The 20,180-nt window shown below is 44.5% G+C and overlaps 2 protein-coding genes across 4 annotated transcripts in view; one reads left to right on the top strand and one right to left on the bottom strand.

Moving 5' to 3' along the window:
* Window positions 1–1,840: 1,840 nt before the first annotated feature.
* LOC144155635 (small ribosomal subunit protein uS11) lies at window positions 1,841–11,306 on the bottom strand. Of its 3 annotated transcripts, none has more exons than XM_077687202.1 (5): window positions 11,192–11,306; window positions 10,730–10,882; window positions 6,073–6,234; window positions 2,806–2,882; window positions 1,841–1,945 (listed from the first exon to the last, which is right to left on the bottom strand). In XM_077687202.1, the coding sequence occupies exons 2-5, from the start codon at window positions 10,876–10,878 to the stop codon at window positions 1,878–1,880; spliced, it is 456 nt and encodes a 151-aa protein (XP_077543328.1). In that variant the 5' UTR covers window positions 10,879–10,882; window positions 11,192–11,306; the 3' UTR covers window positions 1,841–1,877. The 3 variants fall into 3 exon arrangements, with proteins under 3 accessions (XP_077543328.1, XP_077543329.1, XP_077543330.1); XM_077687203.1 differs by having other exon boundaries at window positions 11,134–11,227; XM_077687204.1 differs by having other exon boundaries at window positions 11,024–11,201.
* A 127-nt stretch (window positions 11,307–11,433) lies between these two features.
* Fand (Pre-mRNA-splicing factor SYF1 fand) overlaps window positions 11,434–20,180 on the top strand; it is a 33,224-nt gene continuing 24,477 nt past the window's right edge. Inside the window, exons 1-8 of the mRNA XM_077687201.1 lie at window positions 11,434–11,619; window positions 11,703–11,851; window positions 11,960–12,083; window positions 15,060–15,257; window positions 16,844–16,978; window positions 17,931–18,095; window positions 19,279–19,338; window positions 19,718–19,802. Coding sequence (XP_077543327.1) covers window positions 11,593–11,619; window positions 11,703–11,851; window positions 11,960–12,083; window positions 15,060–15,257; window positions 16,844–16,978; window positions 17,931–18,095; window positions 19,279–19,338; window positions 19,718–19,802 — 943 coding nt within the window. The 5' untranslated portion in view covers window positions 11,434–11,592. The remainder of the gene's footprint in view (window positions 11,620–11,702; window positions 11,852–11,959; window positions 12,084–15,059; window positions 15,258–16,843; window positions 16,979–17,930; window positions 18,096–19,278; window positions 19,339–19,717; window positions 19,803–20,180) is intronic.

Raw genomic sequence — 20,180 nt, forward strand, 5'->3', positions numbered from 1 at the left:
TACAAAATGTGTTCCCAGCAATGTATTTGTGCTTAGAGGTAAAGCCGACTTTGAGACGATCGATGTAAGCTGGCTTTCCCACATTGTCTGTGGAGCTGTGAAGCACGGCCACCTACGGAAGGAGTGTTTATTACACAAAACGGCTCAAACTCTTCCATTATAGAAAGTATCCCAAAACAAATTATATTACAATTAGCCACTAAGTCGACTCTACCATTACGCTGAGTTTTTTTACTTGTCATAATTAGTTGTTTACAGTGAAGTTGTAAATGTTAGAGAATTAGCTGTCAATACATTGCCATCTACAGAGGGCGCATGGTTACAGAAAACGGTTGCAACTTTTGTTTTACCGAAACTTCTTTGTTGCTACTCAGCATATGTTTCTTGGAGTGGAGGAACGCACTAACAAAGAGCAATTTAGGCATTAAAATGGGAATTATCGGCGCTCCTTTCACAGACAGTACAGAAGAGTGAATGATGTTGAAAGTTCAGTTCTGTTTTCTTGCTTTTAACGTGTTTCGATGGACTTCTTTGAGTTCTCTCATACGAGAGTGTAGGGTCACGCGACTTTGTACGCTCACCTACGATTGGTTGTAGCCGATCAGCGGCCTCATGTGCGTTAACTTGATAGGTCTTCACTTCCTGTTAGGACGTCCCCCTGGGAAGCAGAGTTTTTGTAATAAAACTGTAAAGAATTATTTGTGCAGTCAACCACCTAATGGGCCATTCTATTATCAAGCTGGTAGGCACCCATAGCAGCTGTCAGTGTGGGTGCCATTTGAAGACCACCAGTTACGAGAACAGCAATCCGCTGTTCAAGCGAGTATTCCTACAGTGTGTCAACCTTCAGTGTTTTATAGTGTGTAAGCAAAAGATTTGTGGTCATTTTGAGAATATTTTGTGCAGGCAATGCACCCTCACACAACAGGAGCATGCAAGTTCAACATACTTGGTCAGGCAGTTAAACGAATCTGCCACTACTGGGACATGCTATGCACTCATCTTGTTTGCAGCAATTATTAGCCATCACAACTCGGGTAACATATGCTTGGTTAACACAATCGAAGTGTTTACACTGGTTTTCACACCACAAAGTGAAACTTGAATCCACACGATTGTATTTTAAAGAACAGCTTCACAGCTAATTAAAAGCCAACTGCACTCAAATTTCGCCTGGACCAGATTTACTTGGAACATGGAGTATCAAACCAACTGGGACATGGCCAGTAGCCCTGTGAAAGGCGTTAAGACATGAAGCGGAAGTGATGAAGAGGCCAGCCAGAAAAACCAGTCAAGCACCACTGGGCGCGCTTGTACTAGGCCTGTAGGGAGGGCGAAGTGTTGCATGCAGGTTCACTCTGGGCGGCTGGAGCATCAGCCTGGCTGTAATGGGCACGCTCCCCATCAATCAGATTTTTTATGGTTGTTTGCATCGTGGATACACATATTTCAGCTGCCATGTTTGGTCTCTTGCAGTCTTTTTAGGCAGACTATACAGAAATAACATTTTCAGGAGGCTGAAATTTTTAGTGCAGTTGGCCTTTAATGTTAGTGCCATCATGCCAAGGACACTATTTTGCCATTTAGGAGCAGTGTCATTATGGAAGCGCAAGTGCATTTAGCTTAATGCTCTTCAACTGCACATTTACAGGGAGCATGTGTACATTTTACTACCCCGTTCACCCCCCTCCCCCCTGGCATAAGCCAAAAACCACCAGTCTTCCAATTTACATATTTCATTACTTTGGGAATTACAGGGTCAAGTTGTACTTTTTCTGAACAACCCTGTTCCAAGAAAGACACGCACTGAAAACAAGGGTTTGAAATGAAGTCCGACACCTCCAGGGGCAGAAAAAAATTGTTTACTGCGCCATTGTCTACAGACGCCGTCCTCTGCGGCCACCTTTCCTGCGAGTGCCATCCGATGGTATAGGCGTCACATCCTCTGCAAGAAGCATAGTAGCAATAATAACACATGGTTACACTTAAGCTCACAGCATGTGTCCTGGGAAATTTTTCTAATTTGGAAGATTGCGGAACCAGAGTTAACACCTAAATGAAGCCTGTGCTGTGCTGTGGTAGTGTTCACTAATCACACGTTCATGCAACTATGTTGTGTAGACTTCCAAGCCCAGAGACATCGAGTAGACGCTCGTTATAGCCCAGAAGACAACGTTCATTTTGCACTTGTTTGACACCTGCTGCCTGTAAGACAAGACAGCAAGCTCTAATACAGTGCTACTCAGCTGACTTTTAAAGGGGACACCATTAAAGCTAAACCACTTTTTGTGTAAACTGAAAAATCTCAATTCATAGCACTCTCCCACCCGCCAACAATGCTGTTTTCTACCCTTTTTTTTTTTCAAACTAACCCGAGAAACACCTCTGCACACTTGTACATTTTTGTGATTTCAATACAACTTTACACATGCACAGTCAGATGTTACAGAAATACTGCACGGGAGAAAAACTAGTTCGGTTTATTAATAGCTAACACATTTGTGTTTAAAGTTTACAAAGGAAGTTGAAGGCTTGAATGACAATGCCTGGCAGCAATACTTACGTCGTTCGGCTGCAAAAAGGACGGAGAGAAAATAAAAGCTGCCTTGTGAGGACAGTCTCCCACAGTCGCAACGTTACGAGAAGTCAGCCATTACACATAAGTAGGTCCTTCTTGCGGACGAACTTCGTAAGTGGTACTGCCAAAGACCGCGCAAACTTTTTTGTGGTCCACCTCTACCTAGCTCTTGTGGAGCGTGGAAATACTGGCAGTGAGAAAGTTTTGCGGAGTCCCGGTATACTCACCAATGCGGCCTATCTTCATGTCTGAACGTGCCAGAGCCCTCAGTGCAGATTGTGCGCCAGGCCCAGGAGTCTTGGTCCTGGAAGGAAATGAAGTGGGGAACAAATGAGCACATCAGCCACGCGCAAAAATTGTGGCAAAAACAAACGGCACACTTTAACGCTGAATTTCGGCTTGTTTGACAGCAGGGCTTACACCAAAGATGCAAGCAAGGACGCCGGAATAGTACAGGGAGTCAAGATGCCTAACTCCAAGAGCTCATGTTTGTCCGTAGCCATGGAACTGTCACTTCCAACTATCAACAACCAGCATATTATTTGGTGCCTACAATCCATCCAAGAGGCCACTATTTATGGCTCTGTCGTACTAATGCATTCGGTTAGTCGCTTTAGAGCATTCTGGGATGTAGCTGCAACTTTCGGTAGTCTGAATTTAGTGTCCGACGTATGTTTGGAGCGTCTTAATACATCGCCCGCAGACTTCTAGTGCCTCTGATCACAGACTATGAAGTGGATCCCGTGACACCAGCAACCCCGCCAGTCACTTGTATTTCTGCAGCAACTGCACAGCCACTGCACACAGGCCTCCCTCGCCAGTGGTTTGTAGCCAAAAGTTTAAGTCCGGTGAGGTGCTTTTGCTTTTCACGTGAAAAATGCATTGTACACATCGCAAGCGCACTGACGCAGCTACAGATGCCGCCTGCGAAAGGCCGGTGGCCATCAACGCCAGTCTAAGCGGCACAGGTTGGTCCAGTAACTAACCGTGAAAACAAAGCTACATATGCACAAAAGGAGCTGGTAATGTGACAGAAAATGGCAGTGCAAATTGTCACCCTCATTGCTTGTGAATGAACACAGGTGGAGTAATGGACAGTATGATAGTATTTTAAAGTCAACATCTGCAAGGTAACTAAAAGCTTGGCAAGAGAACATGGGATGGTTTGATAAAAATAAGGAAGGGAGCAAGAAAATGTGCGTAAACTTAAGTGACGTCTGTTGATGTTGCACATCTCACCTGCAATAAGCATATGAACGACAGATAGCTGCACCCAAATTGATGCAAATGTGGCTTGTTTGTGCCAGTTAACAAGTATGAATGTGATGTGTGTGAGCCCAATTATAAGTCTGCATAAAGCTATCGCTAAGGGTCTGGAATGTTTCTCAGCAGGAGGCTTTTCTATTTTAGGTTAAAAGGCATAAATTTATCATCTATCGCTTTACTCCCTGTTGTTGCCAGTGGTCTCACAGCTTCCTCAGAATCCAGCACTGTGACGGCAAGCTTCAGGCTATGAGTAGAGTACAGAGCTCTTACAAAAAGCATTAAAGGCTGAGTTTCCACTAGACTTCAGAGATGGTCTGTGTATATAACAGAGCTCTTAATTTTGTTTTGAAGAATGTGGTTCAAGCTAGCAGGATACCATATATGCCTCTGTAGTAACTACCGCAAAGTTCTGATAGAATGGCCACCTAAACTACAGTGATATCAAATAAAAAATAAAAGGCAAACTTTTGGGTCAGGTGCGAAGAACTACGTGGCCACACCGCCAACCTCGAAAATCAAAACACCGGCGGTGTTTGCGGCCGCCGACGTTTTTAAGGAGGGAGCTCCCCAGGTTTTACAAGGGAGTCGAAGCTAGCATGATTTTAGAAGGGGGTGATCTCTGGGGTCTTTTCAGTAAATTGAATACTTCCACCCCTAAACGCGGGTGGGCGATGTTTCAGGGGAGGATGTTCTCTCAGAATTTTACGGTATACTAGTACTAGAAAAATAGGGGGCCATTTGCAGCTTAAACAGCGGCAGAAGTCTTCGAAACAGTGTAGAATTCAGCTGCCTCGTATTTGCTCCTGAGGGACAGAAAGTGCCGAGTGATAATGAGGTTTGGTACATTTTTATTTTGTATTTTTCTGAAGGACATGCCACAATGCACTGGACAAATGACCCACGAAGCAACCAACTCATGAAAAGAGGAGGTACAGTAAACATCAATTTGGAGGTCCTTGATGAGGTGTGACACTGCCAAGGGAAAGGGTGGTTTTATGGCTTGTAACGGCGTTTGAAGGGTCTGACTTCATAGAAACGACCTTTGGCATACATCAGAGCTGTGTAAGTGTGCTGGTGTACTAAGGACCACCTATTGGATGCAAGCAGCCAGGACCCTCCTACTGCCCCGCAGAGGAGCTGCTGGCCGCACCGCGGTGCCGCGGTCGCCCGCTGCTCTGAAAGTGGGCAATTTGTTCAGTTGGGAAGCAAGTCTCTTGCTTGGATTGTGCATCAGCATCACCATACTGAGCCAAAGGGTCAGAGCAGCTAACCGAATACTATGCAAGTTTACCATCGCATGACACCAGACTGCCACCCGCACCAATCGTACTTACAGAGCACATCTGCTCTCAGCCTCGGACAAGCAAAAATGCTGTGGGGATATGTTTGCAACACTAATACCAAGAAGCACAGGTTTGCGTGAGCTATGTACAGCACTCCAAGAGCATAATATATATATGGCAAATGTCCACTATGGCAAGATCAAAAGGATGTATACAAGAAATTGCAATGCCCCTCGAGTTCGCTGTAATGAGGAATGAACTCTTTTACAGCCTCAAATATAATTTTGCATGTTCTGAAACACTGCTGTACATCAAACCGGAAATGAATCAACAAACCACATTGCAACATGACCGGTAGCTGCAACTGCCGGCAGACTGTGCAAATACTCATGAAGTGAAAATAACACTTCAGCTGAGTGGCTACAATGTAATTTCATCCTGGTCGCAATGGCCGCACTCCTCAATTTCAGTTTCAAAAACGTCCTTGTTTGCCGATGGCCGATGGAAACATGCATGAATAAATCACTGTCATTTTACATCTTGCGAATCTTTTAGACAGACCATACGGAAATAGGGTTTTCGAGAGATTGAAATTTAGCCCACAGTTGACCTTTAAATGTGAATCTAATCTTAAAGGGTTGCTAGACCACAACGTGTAGGCTTCCAAGCCGAGAGTCATCAAGAAGACACTCATTACAGCCCAGAAGACAGCGTCAATTTTGCACTAGTTTGACACTTGCTGCCTGTAGGGCAAAGCAGCAAGTTCTAATACAGTGCTAATACAATGCTAAGGGTTCCAAACAGTAACTGCTGAACACTCCATCTGCCCCCTGATGCATCAAGCCCATTACTCCCACCAGTTTGATGCCGTAATTGCCCTGAAGCAGGCCCCCGTGTCCCAGCAATGGTGGCTCGGCATGCAGTACCACAGCCAACTGAACTGACCTGGTTCCCCCGGTGGCCCGCAGCTTGATGTGCAGGGCAGTAATGCCCACTTGCTTGCACTTCTCCGCCACGTCCTGGGCTGCCAACATGGCAGCGTAGGGGGACGCCTCGTCACGATCTGCCTTCACCTTCATGCCACCAGTCACCCGGGCAATGGTTTCCCTGCACAGGCCACAGGAGATCAGCAACAGCTGGAGGAAAGTACTCAAAGGAGCGCTGCTCAGGGAGGACTTGACAGTAGCATGACAGTGCGCAATTAGCAAGTGTAGTTCAAGGCACTGTACTGGGAGCTATGTCATTCACCAGCAGCAAGGGCCACTCAGGTGAGAATCACACTGACAGTGCCTTGCTTGCACTGCTCCAATTAAAAACCCACGTTTTGGTACAGCTATTCTCGGCACTACCAAAAACTATCAAGAAGCACTATGACCCTCAAACTTATAGCTTGCATCCTTACACTGCCTGCATACAAATTGTACAGCTCATATGCACTGGGCATTTTGCCACTTTGCGGCACAGTGGCCATATTAGCAGTGGTACGCATATGGCAGTCTGTATTTGCTGCTTTCATGTTAGCGTAGGCTACATTTATGTGTGCTTTCAATGTACTACGAAGTCCTGGTCAAGATGTGTCACGGGCACAACAAACAGCACTGCCAGTGAATCTATGAGGGTGTGAGAAAAGGACGGAGCAAGGGTGACCCATCCATTGCACATTCGTTTTTTGAACACGACCACAGCATCATACACACATCCTACAAAGCTTATTTCTGGCAAAGAGTGGCACTTGCAAATGACACCAGGCCTAGTGCACCAACGAATAAAGTATTGTGCACTGTGACAAAGAAGACTGGGCCACGACGGTGCAAGAATGGCATTTTTTAAAGGAATACTGACACGAAATTTCAGTTTTTTTTTTTTTTTTGCTGCTAGCGTGCCTACCAGCCACTAATCATAGAATGACACATTAGACTCAAGTGCAGCGTAAACATCTATTTACGACCCCAGACTGGCTGAGGTCTTACTGTCCCCATGCACTCGGGCAGCATGACGTCTACACACGCCGGGGCAGCATGCGCTGACCACAGCCAGCGCGCCAGCTTTGTCACGGGAGCCCCGAAATCGGCAATTTGGGGCAAGTAGCAGATTATTGCATTGGCAGGAAGCGCTAACGCAATGTATTACCAACTCGCCCAAGCTTCCGCTCTAGCAGATGATGTCATGACGGATTAAAATGGATTAAAAATGTTACGCCGAACGGTTGCTGTTGAAACTTTGTAGGAGATATCTCCTGATAAAAAGGAAGCATTTTGCATAGTGAAACGTGGTGTTAGCACTAACATTCGTGGGTTTGGGAATGCCTCGTCGTAAGGAGTAGTCAGCATTATTTTCACATCAAAATTCTAGACTGCTGTTCACGCCTCCTACAACCGCAGACCCAAAGCCAGTCGCAGAACGAATGCAAGCACATATGAGACCCAAAGCAGGTTGCACAACGAATGCAAGCACATAGGTTTTTTGTTTCGAAGCAAAGGCTAGGGCAGTGCTTGAAGACAGACTTCACGTGACTGATTCAACCGCCCAAGCGTTGGGCAGACGCGGATAACGTGGTCCGTTTCCCGCTATCTCTTGGTCCTCCCAGCGCGCTGACTTTCTTATTTCTTGCATTGCTTCAAACAACCGCAGCTCAAGTTGGGAAAATTTCTACACCCAAGGCTGCGATGATATTTTATGTGGTGATGGCGTGCGAGATGAGGCACTGGCTTTACCGGGACACCCAGGCATGCTGCGCGCTTCTTGAGTACGAGAAGGAAAGGTGCTCTGGCACCAGTGTTCTGGTGTGTTGAACGCATGAACCTGAGCTCCCAACAAAGCTGAGGGTCTGGGTGGGTCTGGGTGGAAACAATCGCAAGTACACAGTAAAATTAGGTGCGGTGGCGATGACACACCTGATTTTCACGTTTTTTCCTTTTGGTGTAGACGAAGCAGAAATTATTAGCAGAACAAGATCACAGAACACTTTGACTACCTCAAAAACAGTGCAGAGACAAGCTGTTTTTAAAGTAGTCAAACTGTACTTAGCATCAAGCTTTAGTGTGTTACCTCGGAACATGACAAGAGTCAAACAAAAAGGCTGGATGGATTTGGGTCTGTGGTTGTAGGAGGCGCACAATCCAGAATTTCGAACTGAAAACAATGCCGGCTAACCCTTACAAGGCATTCAGAAACCCATGAAAGAACACAAATGTCCTTGCCAACATCACGCTGCAAACCATGTTTCACATCAGCGCCACCGCACAGGTAGCAGCACCGTGCGATCGAAAGCCCAGTGCCTACACCCTGTACTGTATGGACCCAGACAAACACCGCTGTCATGCTGTGTTTACTTGGGTACTCAACTAACATTCCAGGTGCCGCTCAACTACTGGTTGGCCAAAACTGATTAGGCGAATTTACCACGATGTGTGCAGCATTGGGGTACAAGCCACACGGCTATGCGAGACACATGCTGCCAGATTAACTGCAGCCAGTAAATTCGACTTATTTTATCACCCTAGACTCGCCAGCTCCTCTATACTATAAATGAGTTCACCATAATGTTGCAGTCGCCTTCAGGAAAAACAAACGTATAGTGCGTCGGCCACCCTTGCCTACACTAACGCAAAGGGTTAGTTGGCAAGGTTAAGTAAAATGCCAATAGGTGACAATGGGAGGATACAAAATGTAGCCGAAAGAACATGAATGGTTGTTTAGACAAGCCAAGAACAGCAGTTGAAGTTCTAGTGCCTACCATCTACACTGTGGCCGAGTGTTCTTTGCAGCCTTAACGCTACCTGAAAGGAAGCTAATTCACCGTTGACGCAATAACTACGCAGATGGCGTGTGAGCCAGGCCCCCTAGCTATACGCAACCAGCTTAATACAAGATTTTCCAAATGGTAAGCAACCATGAAGATATACAAGAAACTGGCCCTTTTTAAAAAAGGAGTGGATATTCTGCCAGCATACTGCTTGAGAACACGCTTTGCCGGCAGACAGTTTTCTTTCACAAGCTGCCGTCAAGCGAAGAGTGCCGGCCTATTGCGCTATGAGCTAGCTTCACTGAAAACGCGCTGTCCCGTTATGATCTCGCCGGCAGTTTGGCTTAGCCACGGTACATCGATCATCCGTCAAGTGAAGGGGGCTGCTGGCCTTTTGCGCCAGGACAGTTATTTGGCGGCAACTTGGTTTAACTAAAGGTCATATTCTACGTTTACTTTAAACATGCTGTGGCAGCACAAATAGCCAAAATAACCCACCCAGTTGTGCTCACGGCAGTTGTCCTTCGTGAACGAAGAGTGCCGGCATTTTGTGTCAAATAATTTGCCGTGAGATCATGACCAGCTGGGATATTTCGATTATTAGTGCCTTGAGTTAAACCAGGCTGCCGGCAAATAACTATCCTAGCACAAAAGGTCGGCACCCTCCACTTGACAGTGCGTTTTCAGTGAAGTTAGAATATGCCCTAGCTAAACGAAGAAGCTGCTGGCAAATAAAGCTCATAGCGCAAAAGCCGGACTCTTCGCTTGACAGCAGCTTGAGAAAGAAAACTGTCGGCCGGCACAGTGCATTCTCAAGCAGCATGCCGGTACTAATCATGGGAGCGGCAGCAAGCCAATGAGGAGAGACAGCCGGCTGAATATGCACTCCCTTTCAAAAATGCAGAGAACTGAACCAAACAAAAGGTGCCATTGGAACAAGCACCACCACATGCTGGTGCAGACAAACTGAATGAAGTTATGCCTCCGGGGAATGTAGCTTTAGCCCTTGTCCTTCCTTTACATTGTTGTCAACCAATAAACTTTAGTGGCACTGTGTGTCGCTGTCCTACCTTTTTATGCACTGTTTGTACATGCAATACTGGTTACCAACTGATACAAATACAACTCGTTGACAGGAAATACTAGAGCACAAATCGGACAGTGATAAAAACTTCCCAGGAAATGTGCAAAGGCAAAACACGGCACACTGAACTGCAGCCTGACTTTCAAGTATAAAGAGAAACAAGAACCCCGGGATTTATTATGCAAGATGCTAGTGGCAATGCTTGCCTCGAACCCAGAAGGAACAACCGCATTTCACCAGTCAGACGCTGTTCCTTCAAGGTTGCAAAGTGCACAAAATGCATGGTGTATCCCCGCACGATTGCTTTAAATACAGGAAACTGGTGGATACAAAAGCTTCGGCAGCACGCACCTTCACTTCAAAATAAGTTCCCTATGCGGTCGACTAATTGGACCATGCTGAACCGGACAAAGATTGTCCGATCCACAGCACGATCACGTAGCCAGACGGCTCAAAAAAGCATGTAGAACATTTACAGCCGCTTACTACCCAGAATGCTAACACTGAGTCAGTTATCAGATCGGAACGATCGGGCACGTGGACCCGCGACGGCAGTTACGTCAATTTGTCGGAAAGCAGCGAGGACCCCATAGGCTTCAGCTTGAGCACCACCGGAGCAGACGAGCTTTCCAAATTCTGTAGCACCGACATGACACCCGACAGCCACGAGAAGCGGGTAGAAAACCTACCCATGCGGCGCCGGGCTCTTGGCAGTGCATGCTCAGGCACGCGCCAAATTGCACACAGGGTACTCAGTTGGTTCCTCTACTCACCTGCCCGAAAGATCAGTCACGTGCACGAATGTGTCGTTAAAGCTGGCATAGATGTGCGCCACGCCAAACACGTTTTCATTCCCGATGGCTTGAGGTCCGAGGGAGACGACTGGCTGTTCTTCCTTCTGCTTTCCTTTGCGTGGAGCCATAGCGCTAGAACATAAAAACAGAGACAAGATAATGCACCAAAACCCTCAAACACAAAACATGTAATGTTATTGACTAATAAGTTGCTCGCGGATCGCATAAATCGCACATACAACACGGACACAAAGCCGGAGCAACACGAAGTACCTGTTAGAAAAACTTCAATCCAACAAACCAGTCTTATAGTTACGCTAAAATAAGCGAGTTTTAAACATATTTAGAACCGCGTTTATATATATGTCAGCAATGAATGTTACCTCCAGTCGAAAAATATCGCGATTGACGCGGATTACTATTCAACGAAATTTGGCATACCTGCCGTTGCAATGGCGAGAACCGAAAAGGACATGGAGTTTTTTTTCTGGTAGGAAGTGTGAGAAACCAGATGGCAGCACTAAGCACCTGAATATTATTATCCTACACAAGTGACAAGTAAAAGAAGTATTTTTTATACTAAATAATTTTAGCTTATAATTTGGTAAGTATACGTTGTTCAATTTTTTTAATAGAAACCGGGGGTGTGTAATGATGGTGTAATGATTGTGATTCGACGGCTCAAACAGCAATGCATGACAAACGCAACGGCGCAACCGGCGTGAGGAGCGCAAGTTTTGCGTTTCGTGCGTGAACAGCTTCTGATGTCTGTTATGTTTTGGTTAGGGTACTTTTCCGTTCTCTAAACTTGGGATTACAAGGAGCGAAGCCTTCGCTAAACAATGAGGAGCACCAAGGACATCGTTTTTGTGAGAACGATTTTAGTGGTCTTGTGTTTTTGAGGGGAATGAACTTTACATTTCTTAACGCCATTCAAAACACCTTTTTTCAGGAGGAGGATGATCTACCATACGAAGAAGAGATCATTCGTAATCCATTCTCTGTTAAGCATTGGATGCGCTACATTGACTACAAAAAAGACCAGCCGAAGGATGTCATCAATGTGATCTGCGAAAGGGCGTTGAGAGAGCTTCCCGGCAGGTGAAGCGCTTTGACCCTTTCGCGGTTAACATGCGTGTACAGAAGTGAAGTTTCACAACAAACATCGATAAACCTTGTTATTATACTACGTCGATTCTTGTCTTGCAGCTACAAGCTTTGGTACAACTACCTCAAGCTCAGACGACAACAAGTCAGAGATCTTTGTATAACTGACCCGGAGTACGAAGATGTTAACAGCGCGTTTGAACGATCATTGGTCTTTATGCACAAGGTGAGTGTGGTTGAGGTCTACATGTCTTGTTGGTACGCCTTTAGCTCTTCTCCTCGTCAGTGTCATTTTAACACCCAACTGTCCTTACTCATGCGGTACTTACTGGCACGATACTGATTGGGTGATCTGGCTGATTGAAGCGTATGAAGCATCCCAGACTGGGAGTAGTGCTACCTCGTAATTTAATTGATGTGCACGAAGTTTTCGTTCATGTAGGTCGTATTAACGAAAGTCCCAACAAGCCGAAGCTGCAAAGGAGTCTAGCTACGGAGTCTTCCTATGAACAGTCGTAATCGGAGTCAGAAAAACTGTGGATGTCCGACAGTTTGTGGCATGACGACGAAAGAGTGTCTGCTCGGTACCTTGCCATGCACCCACAATGGGGTTCCTGTTAGCTATTTCCTTAATTCGTAACACATACCCACGTCAGGGATTGGCCAAGAAACACGAGTTTTAGTGGCTAACACGCCCACTTCATGACATTAAAACGTAATACTGAAGTGAAGAAAAGACCGCACAAGAAGTAAAGAGCAATGAGGGAAGTTATAACAAAAACTGAAAATCAAATTTTTGAGCTGGTAATAACAGATATGAGAACAGCAGCTAACAAAGTAGGTACCTGGTCTCGGAAACGTACACGTAATTGACTGCAACTACACCTCTGTGATGGAGTTCCAGGGATGTAGCCCCGAGTGAAAGCAGGTCAGGCATTGAACGAGTTAGGTCAAGGCGTTGCATTGGAGCAGTGAAGTAATGTTGCCTCATCGAAGAGAAATTGCGGCAATTGAAGACAAAAAAATGATGTGTAGTCTGAAATTCATGGCAAGAGCACAGAGACTGGAAGCGGTCAGACCAGTCCAGTGCATATAAAGTTAAGCTATGGAACTTTGCATCGAATGCTGGTTAAGGTAACTTCGCACTGACGGGATTTACAAAAAACGTGAGTTAAAGAAGGTTCCAAGTGGGAACTAAATTATAAAATGGTGACACCCTCCTGCATTCTGTTGAGCCAATACGTGTGGAACTTTGCTCCTGCCAAAAGAGATAGGTACAGGGCAGTGGAACTTAGCTCCTGCCAAAAGAGATGGAACAGGGCAGAAGAGAATCGGAGGACCGTTTAGCAATGATGTTGCCAAAGAATCGGCGGCTTTATTAAGCCTGTAGTTGCACTGCTTGCGGTTGGACGCACACGGCCAGCCCTGGTTGGCAATGTCTAAGCACCAGCACTCTTTTGGCATGTCCGTTCATCGCCCCCTGTATATCTTGAATTCACAATGGGATGTGCTTGGTACACCTGGTCCTCCAACTAATCGTTCGATGGTACTGATAGCTTAACCGGGCTAGCTGGAGTGCAGTGACCAATGCATGGTTGGTTAGGCAATGGAGGCTGGAAACTGCAGAAGCAGCGGTTCTCTTGTTATCCATAAAAAAATAGGAGTAACAAGCGCAGCTTTGGAGCACACTCAATGGAGAGCTGACACAGCATTGCTGCTTTCCACCACGTGTCGGCACCTACTCAATCGAGAATTCCAGTAAGTGGGAGAGTAAAAGGCTAGTAAATTGCCCTTGAAACCCTTTTATTTTCACAGTGATAATCAGTAACTCTGTCTTTTATAAGAATTTAAAATGTTTGCACGTTCCTTTGCATATCGCCAACTTTGCTTTCAGTGGGAGAGTCGGCAACAAAAAGCCATGACACATGAAGACAGGAGATAGTAGATCCTTAAAAGTACCTGGTACTGTGCATGAGTACCCGATAAGGCCATGCCGTCCCAGTGCAGTCATTACGTGGGAGGTGCATGAATTGGTGACACATTTTGTGGACATTAAAGGTGGCAATACCTCGCATCTAGTTAAGTTTGTAATTGCACACAAATGACCTCTTCAATAAAATGTTCCCAGAATAGCAAAGTGGCAAAGGCCTTCTGTCGTGGAGAGAAACAGTGCACTAACACAGCATGGCATTATTTGAACACTTTTTATTTAATTTCTTTCATCCATGCAGCGAGAGATAGAGAAATGCGACTGTTATGTAAGTGTGTTTGATGGGTCTTCAAATGATTACTTTCATCAAAGAAAGCAGGTACTCCAAAATCTGAAACCTCAGGAAAAGAGCAGCAAGGCAGTTGGAAAGACTTATTGTCGAGGAGGAGACTGACAACATGAGAAAAATAAAGGCAGAGCTTGCAGCAATATTTGCTGACTTAATATTTTCAGCTGATACTTTTGCTGACTAAGTAAGAGATGCAAGCTACATGGTGTGCGATTGAAATCAAACAGCCCAAGAAAAACAGCAAGAAAAAAGAAAGCCCTTTAAAAAGTGACCAAAATATAAAAATTAAGCTGAGGGAGCTTTCATGAACTCATTAGCACCTATCTAAATTTTGTGTGCTAATGTTTTTAGGTATTGCACAACAAGCAACTGTTGCATTGTGTTGAAAAATGTATAAATAATCTCAGATGAAACTTTACATGTGGTCCTTGAAAGGCTTTGAATTTTTTTCTTTTGGAGCTTGTACGAACCCTGAAAACAGATGGTCTTTGCAATCTGAGGATGGGGGGCAGGCCGGGTTTGAGGTGGTCGATGAAAGAATGATGAGATGAGGGCTATCATATAGTGGACGGTAGGCACCATCGAGGAAAACGTATTGGCTTTCAAGAAGACTCGGGCACGTAAAAAAAAGTTTGGTGTTGCACTGCTGGCGCAATGCTGCTGAAGGGGATCAGAATGTTCGGGCTGCTGGCAATGTGTGGCATGTTAAGGGCGACAAAACTGACAAGCTCGAAAGTTGTAAGCCTGCAATTGGTGGTCCTAGAAAATTCTGTTTTGCTTTCATTTGTAAAGCTGAGTTGAAGAACTCTGCACTTGATTTAATGCAAAAATTTCTGTTAATTTTCGGCTACTGACAGCACAATGTGCTTGCGGAGAGCACACCTTGTCAGTGTGATTGACACCTGGCTTTGGCATTATGGCAGATGCCCCGAATATGGATGGACTACTGCAAATTCCTCACCCAGCAGCAGAGGATCACCCGCACTCGGCGGGTGTTTGACAGGGCTCTGCGAGCACTGCCGATCACACAACACCATCGCATCTGGCCCCTGTACATCGAGTTTGTGAACATGCACGACATCCCAGAAACGGCTGTGCGCATCTATCGCCGCTACCTCAAGGTATCGAGACCTTCCAAGCACTGGTGTGCTTTTTGATTGCGTGGCCCTAATCTCTATGCACTGTGGCATTTACGTTGCTTACCAGTTATACTGCGTGTCTTGTAGCTTTGACAGTTCTGTCATAGATCATTTATAATGAGCTGAAAAATGGATCCAGAAAATTCTTTGTTTGACTTAATCTTACTAGTCAACTGCAAAAAATACTAATGAAATGTGTTAACCAGAAAAAGGAATCGGTCGATTCCTATCAAAAAATATTATTTTTCTCAGTTTCGTGTTGTATCGAGAATTTTAATGCTGCTGTTCACAGAAATTATGCAGTATTTTTATTTTAAGAATTACAGGAAATGACAGAGTCGTTTCAATTAATAAACAAGAAGCAATTGAATATGAAGACAGTGCTATACATGACTTACCAATCAAGTGGAATATTTATTCCTAGACACCTTCACATACTTGTCCACACGCTGGTGATACAACACAAATACAGTTGATCCATTTGAAGGGCCACTAAAAATGAGTGAAATTAAGCAGACTATTAAATGACCACTGGAAAAATCTATACCTTTGTACACTGATGAAACCACTAAATTCACTAGAATTCAGAGATAAAAGTCAAATTAACAAGAACCACTTTAGCAGAAAGTACTGGTGCCAAACATTCTATGGATAGAGTTTTGGCTTTTTTTTTTTTCTGTCTGCATGTTCAGTTTTTAAGAAATGTTTAAAAAAAAAAAAAAAAGAACCGTGTGCAGTGGGTCACAGGAAACCATGCTGGACATTTTAAGTAGTGTATAATTGCCCTAATCAAGAGATAAAAATACACATGCTGTGGCTGTTGAATAACGAGAGTGCATCTATAAAAAAAGTAAGTGACAGCAGAATGGAAGGAAGAAGCTGTCAGTTTCAGACTATGACACAGAAACCAGGTTTATTTTTTAAAATTTCTGCTTTAGTGTTGTTCAAAAAAGGTGCACGTTAATGTGTGACTTCGCTTTGCCCTTTGACGAGCATATTCCTGTTAGAAAGCTGTAGTTATTGCCAGAGCAGTGTGGCACTGCATGACTTGCTTGTAGCAGCAGACACCTTATTTACTTTCTGGTTTGCTTTTGTTATGATCTTCTTTTAAGTGTCTGTCGAATGCATTTATTGACGGGCTTGGGTGACATCATTCACGAACGCAAACAGTGCCCAGTCTGAGGAAAAGAGAACAGTCTTTTGAGCGAGTTTCTAAGTTGTCTGGTATGTGTAGAGCAGCAATGTTTGGCTTGAAAGCAAGTGTGCAAGGATTATTCTGCTTTTTCACCCGTTGTATTGCCAGCTTTGGTTTATGCACTTTTCTAGAAATTTTGGTGGAACATGTGTGTGCTTTGAGGGATTGGCAATAATGAGCATGGTTCGGAATCACCACACTTCCCCTCTGCGCACGGATGTCTTGTTTGGTAGCTACACACTATGTTGCTTCAGGACCAAAAATGTTTTTGGTCCCCGAACTTTTACTTGCATTGAACATCCTTGGGCTGCTTTTTGTTGTTTTGAATTGATGTGTTGGATGATTAATTTTGCCGCTTTCATTTTTGGTATAGCTGTGCCCGGAAAATGCAGAGGAGTTTGTGGAGTACCTGACTCGCATTGGCCGATTAGACGATGCAGCTGTTCGATTGGCTGACATTGTCAACAAAGAAGACTTTGTCTCGAAGGCTGGCAAATCTAAGCACCAGGTAAGACAAGTGACATCACCAAGTGCAGGAGTTGGCAGCCATTTCTAACCTATACCGAACAAAAAATAAATGCGCAGTGTAAACTAGAATCCAGCTTCTTTATGTATGGCTTACTTCTGAAAGGAGTGACACAACAGCAGCAGCAGTGACCATGCCTCTGATGATTTTTGTCCAAGCCGTTTCTCGCAGCATTAACTCGGGTAAAGTTGTTGGGGGCAAAAACAAACAGCTTTATTTTTGTGTTACAGGTACGATGCACTAACTCTGGTGGGGATGTGCAGCACATTTTCTATGAGACAAACATCTTCCCAGCCTTTTTGAGTGCGTCTTAATGAAGGTGTACTGTGTCTGTGTAATAGAGCTGTCACCTGGATTGTTAGAGTCCCAGTCAGGTGGGAAGTTATCGCTGCTGTGCTAGGACACAGGTTAAATTTCTGGCCGCTTTTCTGATGGAGGCGAAAAGCAAAAATGCCCGTGTATTCGAGATTTCAGCGCACGTTAAGGATCCCCAGGCGGTCAAAATTAATCCGGCGCCCTCCACTACGGCGCGTCTCATCGCCTGTGTAGCGTTGGCACGTTAAACGCCACAATAAATCAGTCAATGCTGTGCCAGAAATTTCAAAAGGGCACTGTGGTCACAAGTAGGCGAGCTGACTTAGCAATACATTGTTGCCATTTACACACTTTTTTTATTTCCTGGTAATCTTCCCCTCCCTCCTCACATATTTGGTGCTTGCAGGCGTTTAACTCTTGGCTTTAAAATGTTCTGTTGGCTAAGCATTTAATCCATGAAACCGGAACCTTGCTTGTTGCTGTAGCTTTACCGTGACATTTTCAGGTTTGCAAAGTGTAAACATGTTTCTTCCAGTGCAGTGGTGTTGCAGGTTGAGGAGACTTGGGTGGCAGGCACAAAGTGGTGTCTTGTGTTGTTAATGAGACTTGCTTGTTTCAGCTGTGGAACGAACTGTGCGAGATGATTTCCAAGAATCCAGACAAGGTGCACTCGCTCAAGGTAGACGCCATCATTCGAGGCGGGCTTCGGCGGTACACAGACCAGATTGGCCAGCTCTGGAATTCACTGGCTGACTACTACATCCGTGCAGGATTGTTTGAGAGGGTACGTAAAAGTGGCTGTGTTCTGCAGAGCCTAGCGTGGGACACGGCATACTAGTAATATTTGATGGAAGCATAACTAATCAGTTATGTGACAACAATAATGTGTCATATTTACCAGATGTTTATGCTCGTAAATCTTGTGTTGTATAAATAGAAACAAAGTTTTAATTTCTTTCTCTAATACCGGAGCAAACTTGTTTAAATTCTGTAGCACTTTTTGAGGAATGCCTAATGCAGGGTAATTAAAAGTGCGCAAATAGTTTTCACAAAATGTGCAGGATTTTGGCGCCACAGCATAACATGCGCCTTTGTGTTTGCTTTTCCGCACAGTGCCCCAGCTTGTGGTAAAGACTATTAGGCAGGAAATTCACGGTTTTTCAAGGGCCTAAGAAAAACATCTTTTTCATCACAAACAAAGGCTTAGCCTGCATTGAAGTATGCAGTTGAATACCTTTTAAACAATATTAGCCAATAAAGCCGTTAAATAAGTGATATTCACGGGAACATTTGCTAATTCCAATATTTTGTGGCAACTTCAAGAAAATAATTTAAGCAATGATAAGAAACCCCAAACATGCATTTTGGTATAAATGTTTCAAGAGTACTTCCCAGAAAATAAATAGTCTGCGTACAATTATAAAATTTGATGCCAAACATCTAGGAAGATAACCCATGAACAGTACGTGAATTACAATGTTCCTCCTTAATAAAGCACAGCTCTACTACTTGAACCGCTCTTTCTTTGACTTGGCTAGTAGTGTCGCCATGAGTGGTGGGACACCTTTTTGTCCTGAAGTCACGGCATTTTTTCAGCCTGCTAAAAACAAGTGCCGCAAAAGTAGCACGCAGGAAATTTGTTGGCATCGGAATGCGTATAAGTAGGTCATTGACTGAGTGGTTCCAAAATTCTTGTGATCGAAAAAAATGTTTTTTTTCTGCTGTAAATGTGCGAGGTCTAAACGAAGTGATATGCTTTGAGGCACTTTTTATTATAGCTAGTGGTTTTGTCGCTATGCGCCTTGTTGGCAAGTGCGTGCAAAGAAGGTGTGTTGTTCACTGTGGGATTATGGGCTCCTAATTGATGGTCTTCATTTTGATTTTTGGAAGCTTGAAAATACTAATGCAAACATTCGGGGCACAATTACTATCAAAGCCTTTTTTTTTTTTTTAATTTTGTCGCTTAGGCGAGAGATATTTATGAAGAGGCCATCCAGACAGTCCTTACGGTACGAGACTTCACTCAGGTGTGTGCATCTTTCTTTTTTGTCCTACTTTAATGTGTTAACTTCCTTCCTATGTAGGAACTTTTCTGCTTGCTCCCCTTATTTCTTCTTGCCTTAGAGTTTTTAATTTTGGAAGCATTGCTTGGCAGCTTATCAAGGATATGTGTTCTGCATGTGCTTCTGCATCTTCTTTCCAGCGGATTTGATGTGCATTTCTGTGGCTGTGACTGCACAGGTTCAGTTGGCTGACTGGTTGCCTCCTCTTGATGTGTTTGCTGTATTACATTGCTAGTGATAGGAATGACAAGCCCATTGCTTCCAGTGCATTTTCAATTTGCTCCTCACAATTGCCAGCGCCAGGTGCCACACCATGTGGTAATATGTGCATCTGTCTTTCCAGGTCTTTGATGCCTATGCCCAGTTTGAAGAAAGTGTGCTGTGTGCTAAAATGGAAGAAAATAGCAAAGAAAAGCCTACCGAGGAAAGTGAGTAGTAGCATTTGCACACTCGCTTTGCACAAGCCATGAACACATTTTTGTAATCTTGAGAGCAGGCCACCTTTTGTGAAGGATGCCATTTCATTAGGCACTCTCATGTGCTTAGAGAAAGCATTTTTTGTTGCACCAAAGCTGTAAGGGCTGCATTGAATGAAATGTTTTTGTGACCCCGTTGTCTGTGGGCAAATACAATTAGCAAATCATGCGACTGCCTGGCTGCTCTGGAAGCAATGTATGTGCAGTCATTCCTCTGATTGGACTCCTCTGACTCATATCAGGTTACAGCCAGAAAGGGAACTTAGGCTATTGGGGAGCAGCAAGGCCAGCTGCAGTTTGTAAATCCTTCGTATGCTGTTGGTGCTCTGG

The sequence above is a fragment of the Haemaphysalis longicornis genome, unplaced genomic scaffold, assembly GCF_048455015.1.
Source record: "Haemaphysalis longicornis isolate Haplotype H1 unplaced genomic scaffold, Haemaphysalis longicornis Haplotype H1 scaffold_1, whole genome shotgun sequence".
NCBI lineage: Eukaryota > Metazoa > Arthropoda > Arachnida > Ixodida > Ixodidae > Haemaphysalis > Haemaphysalis longicornis.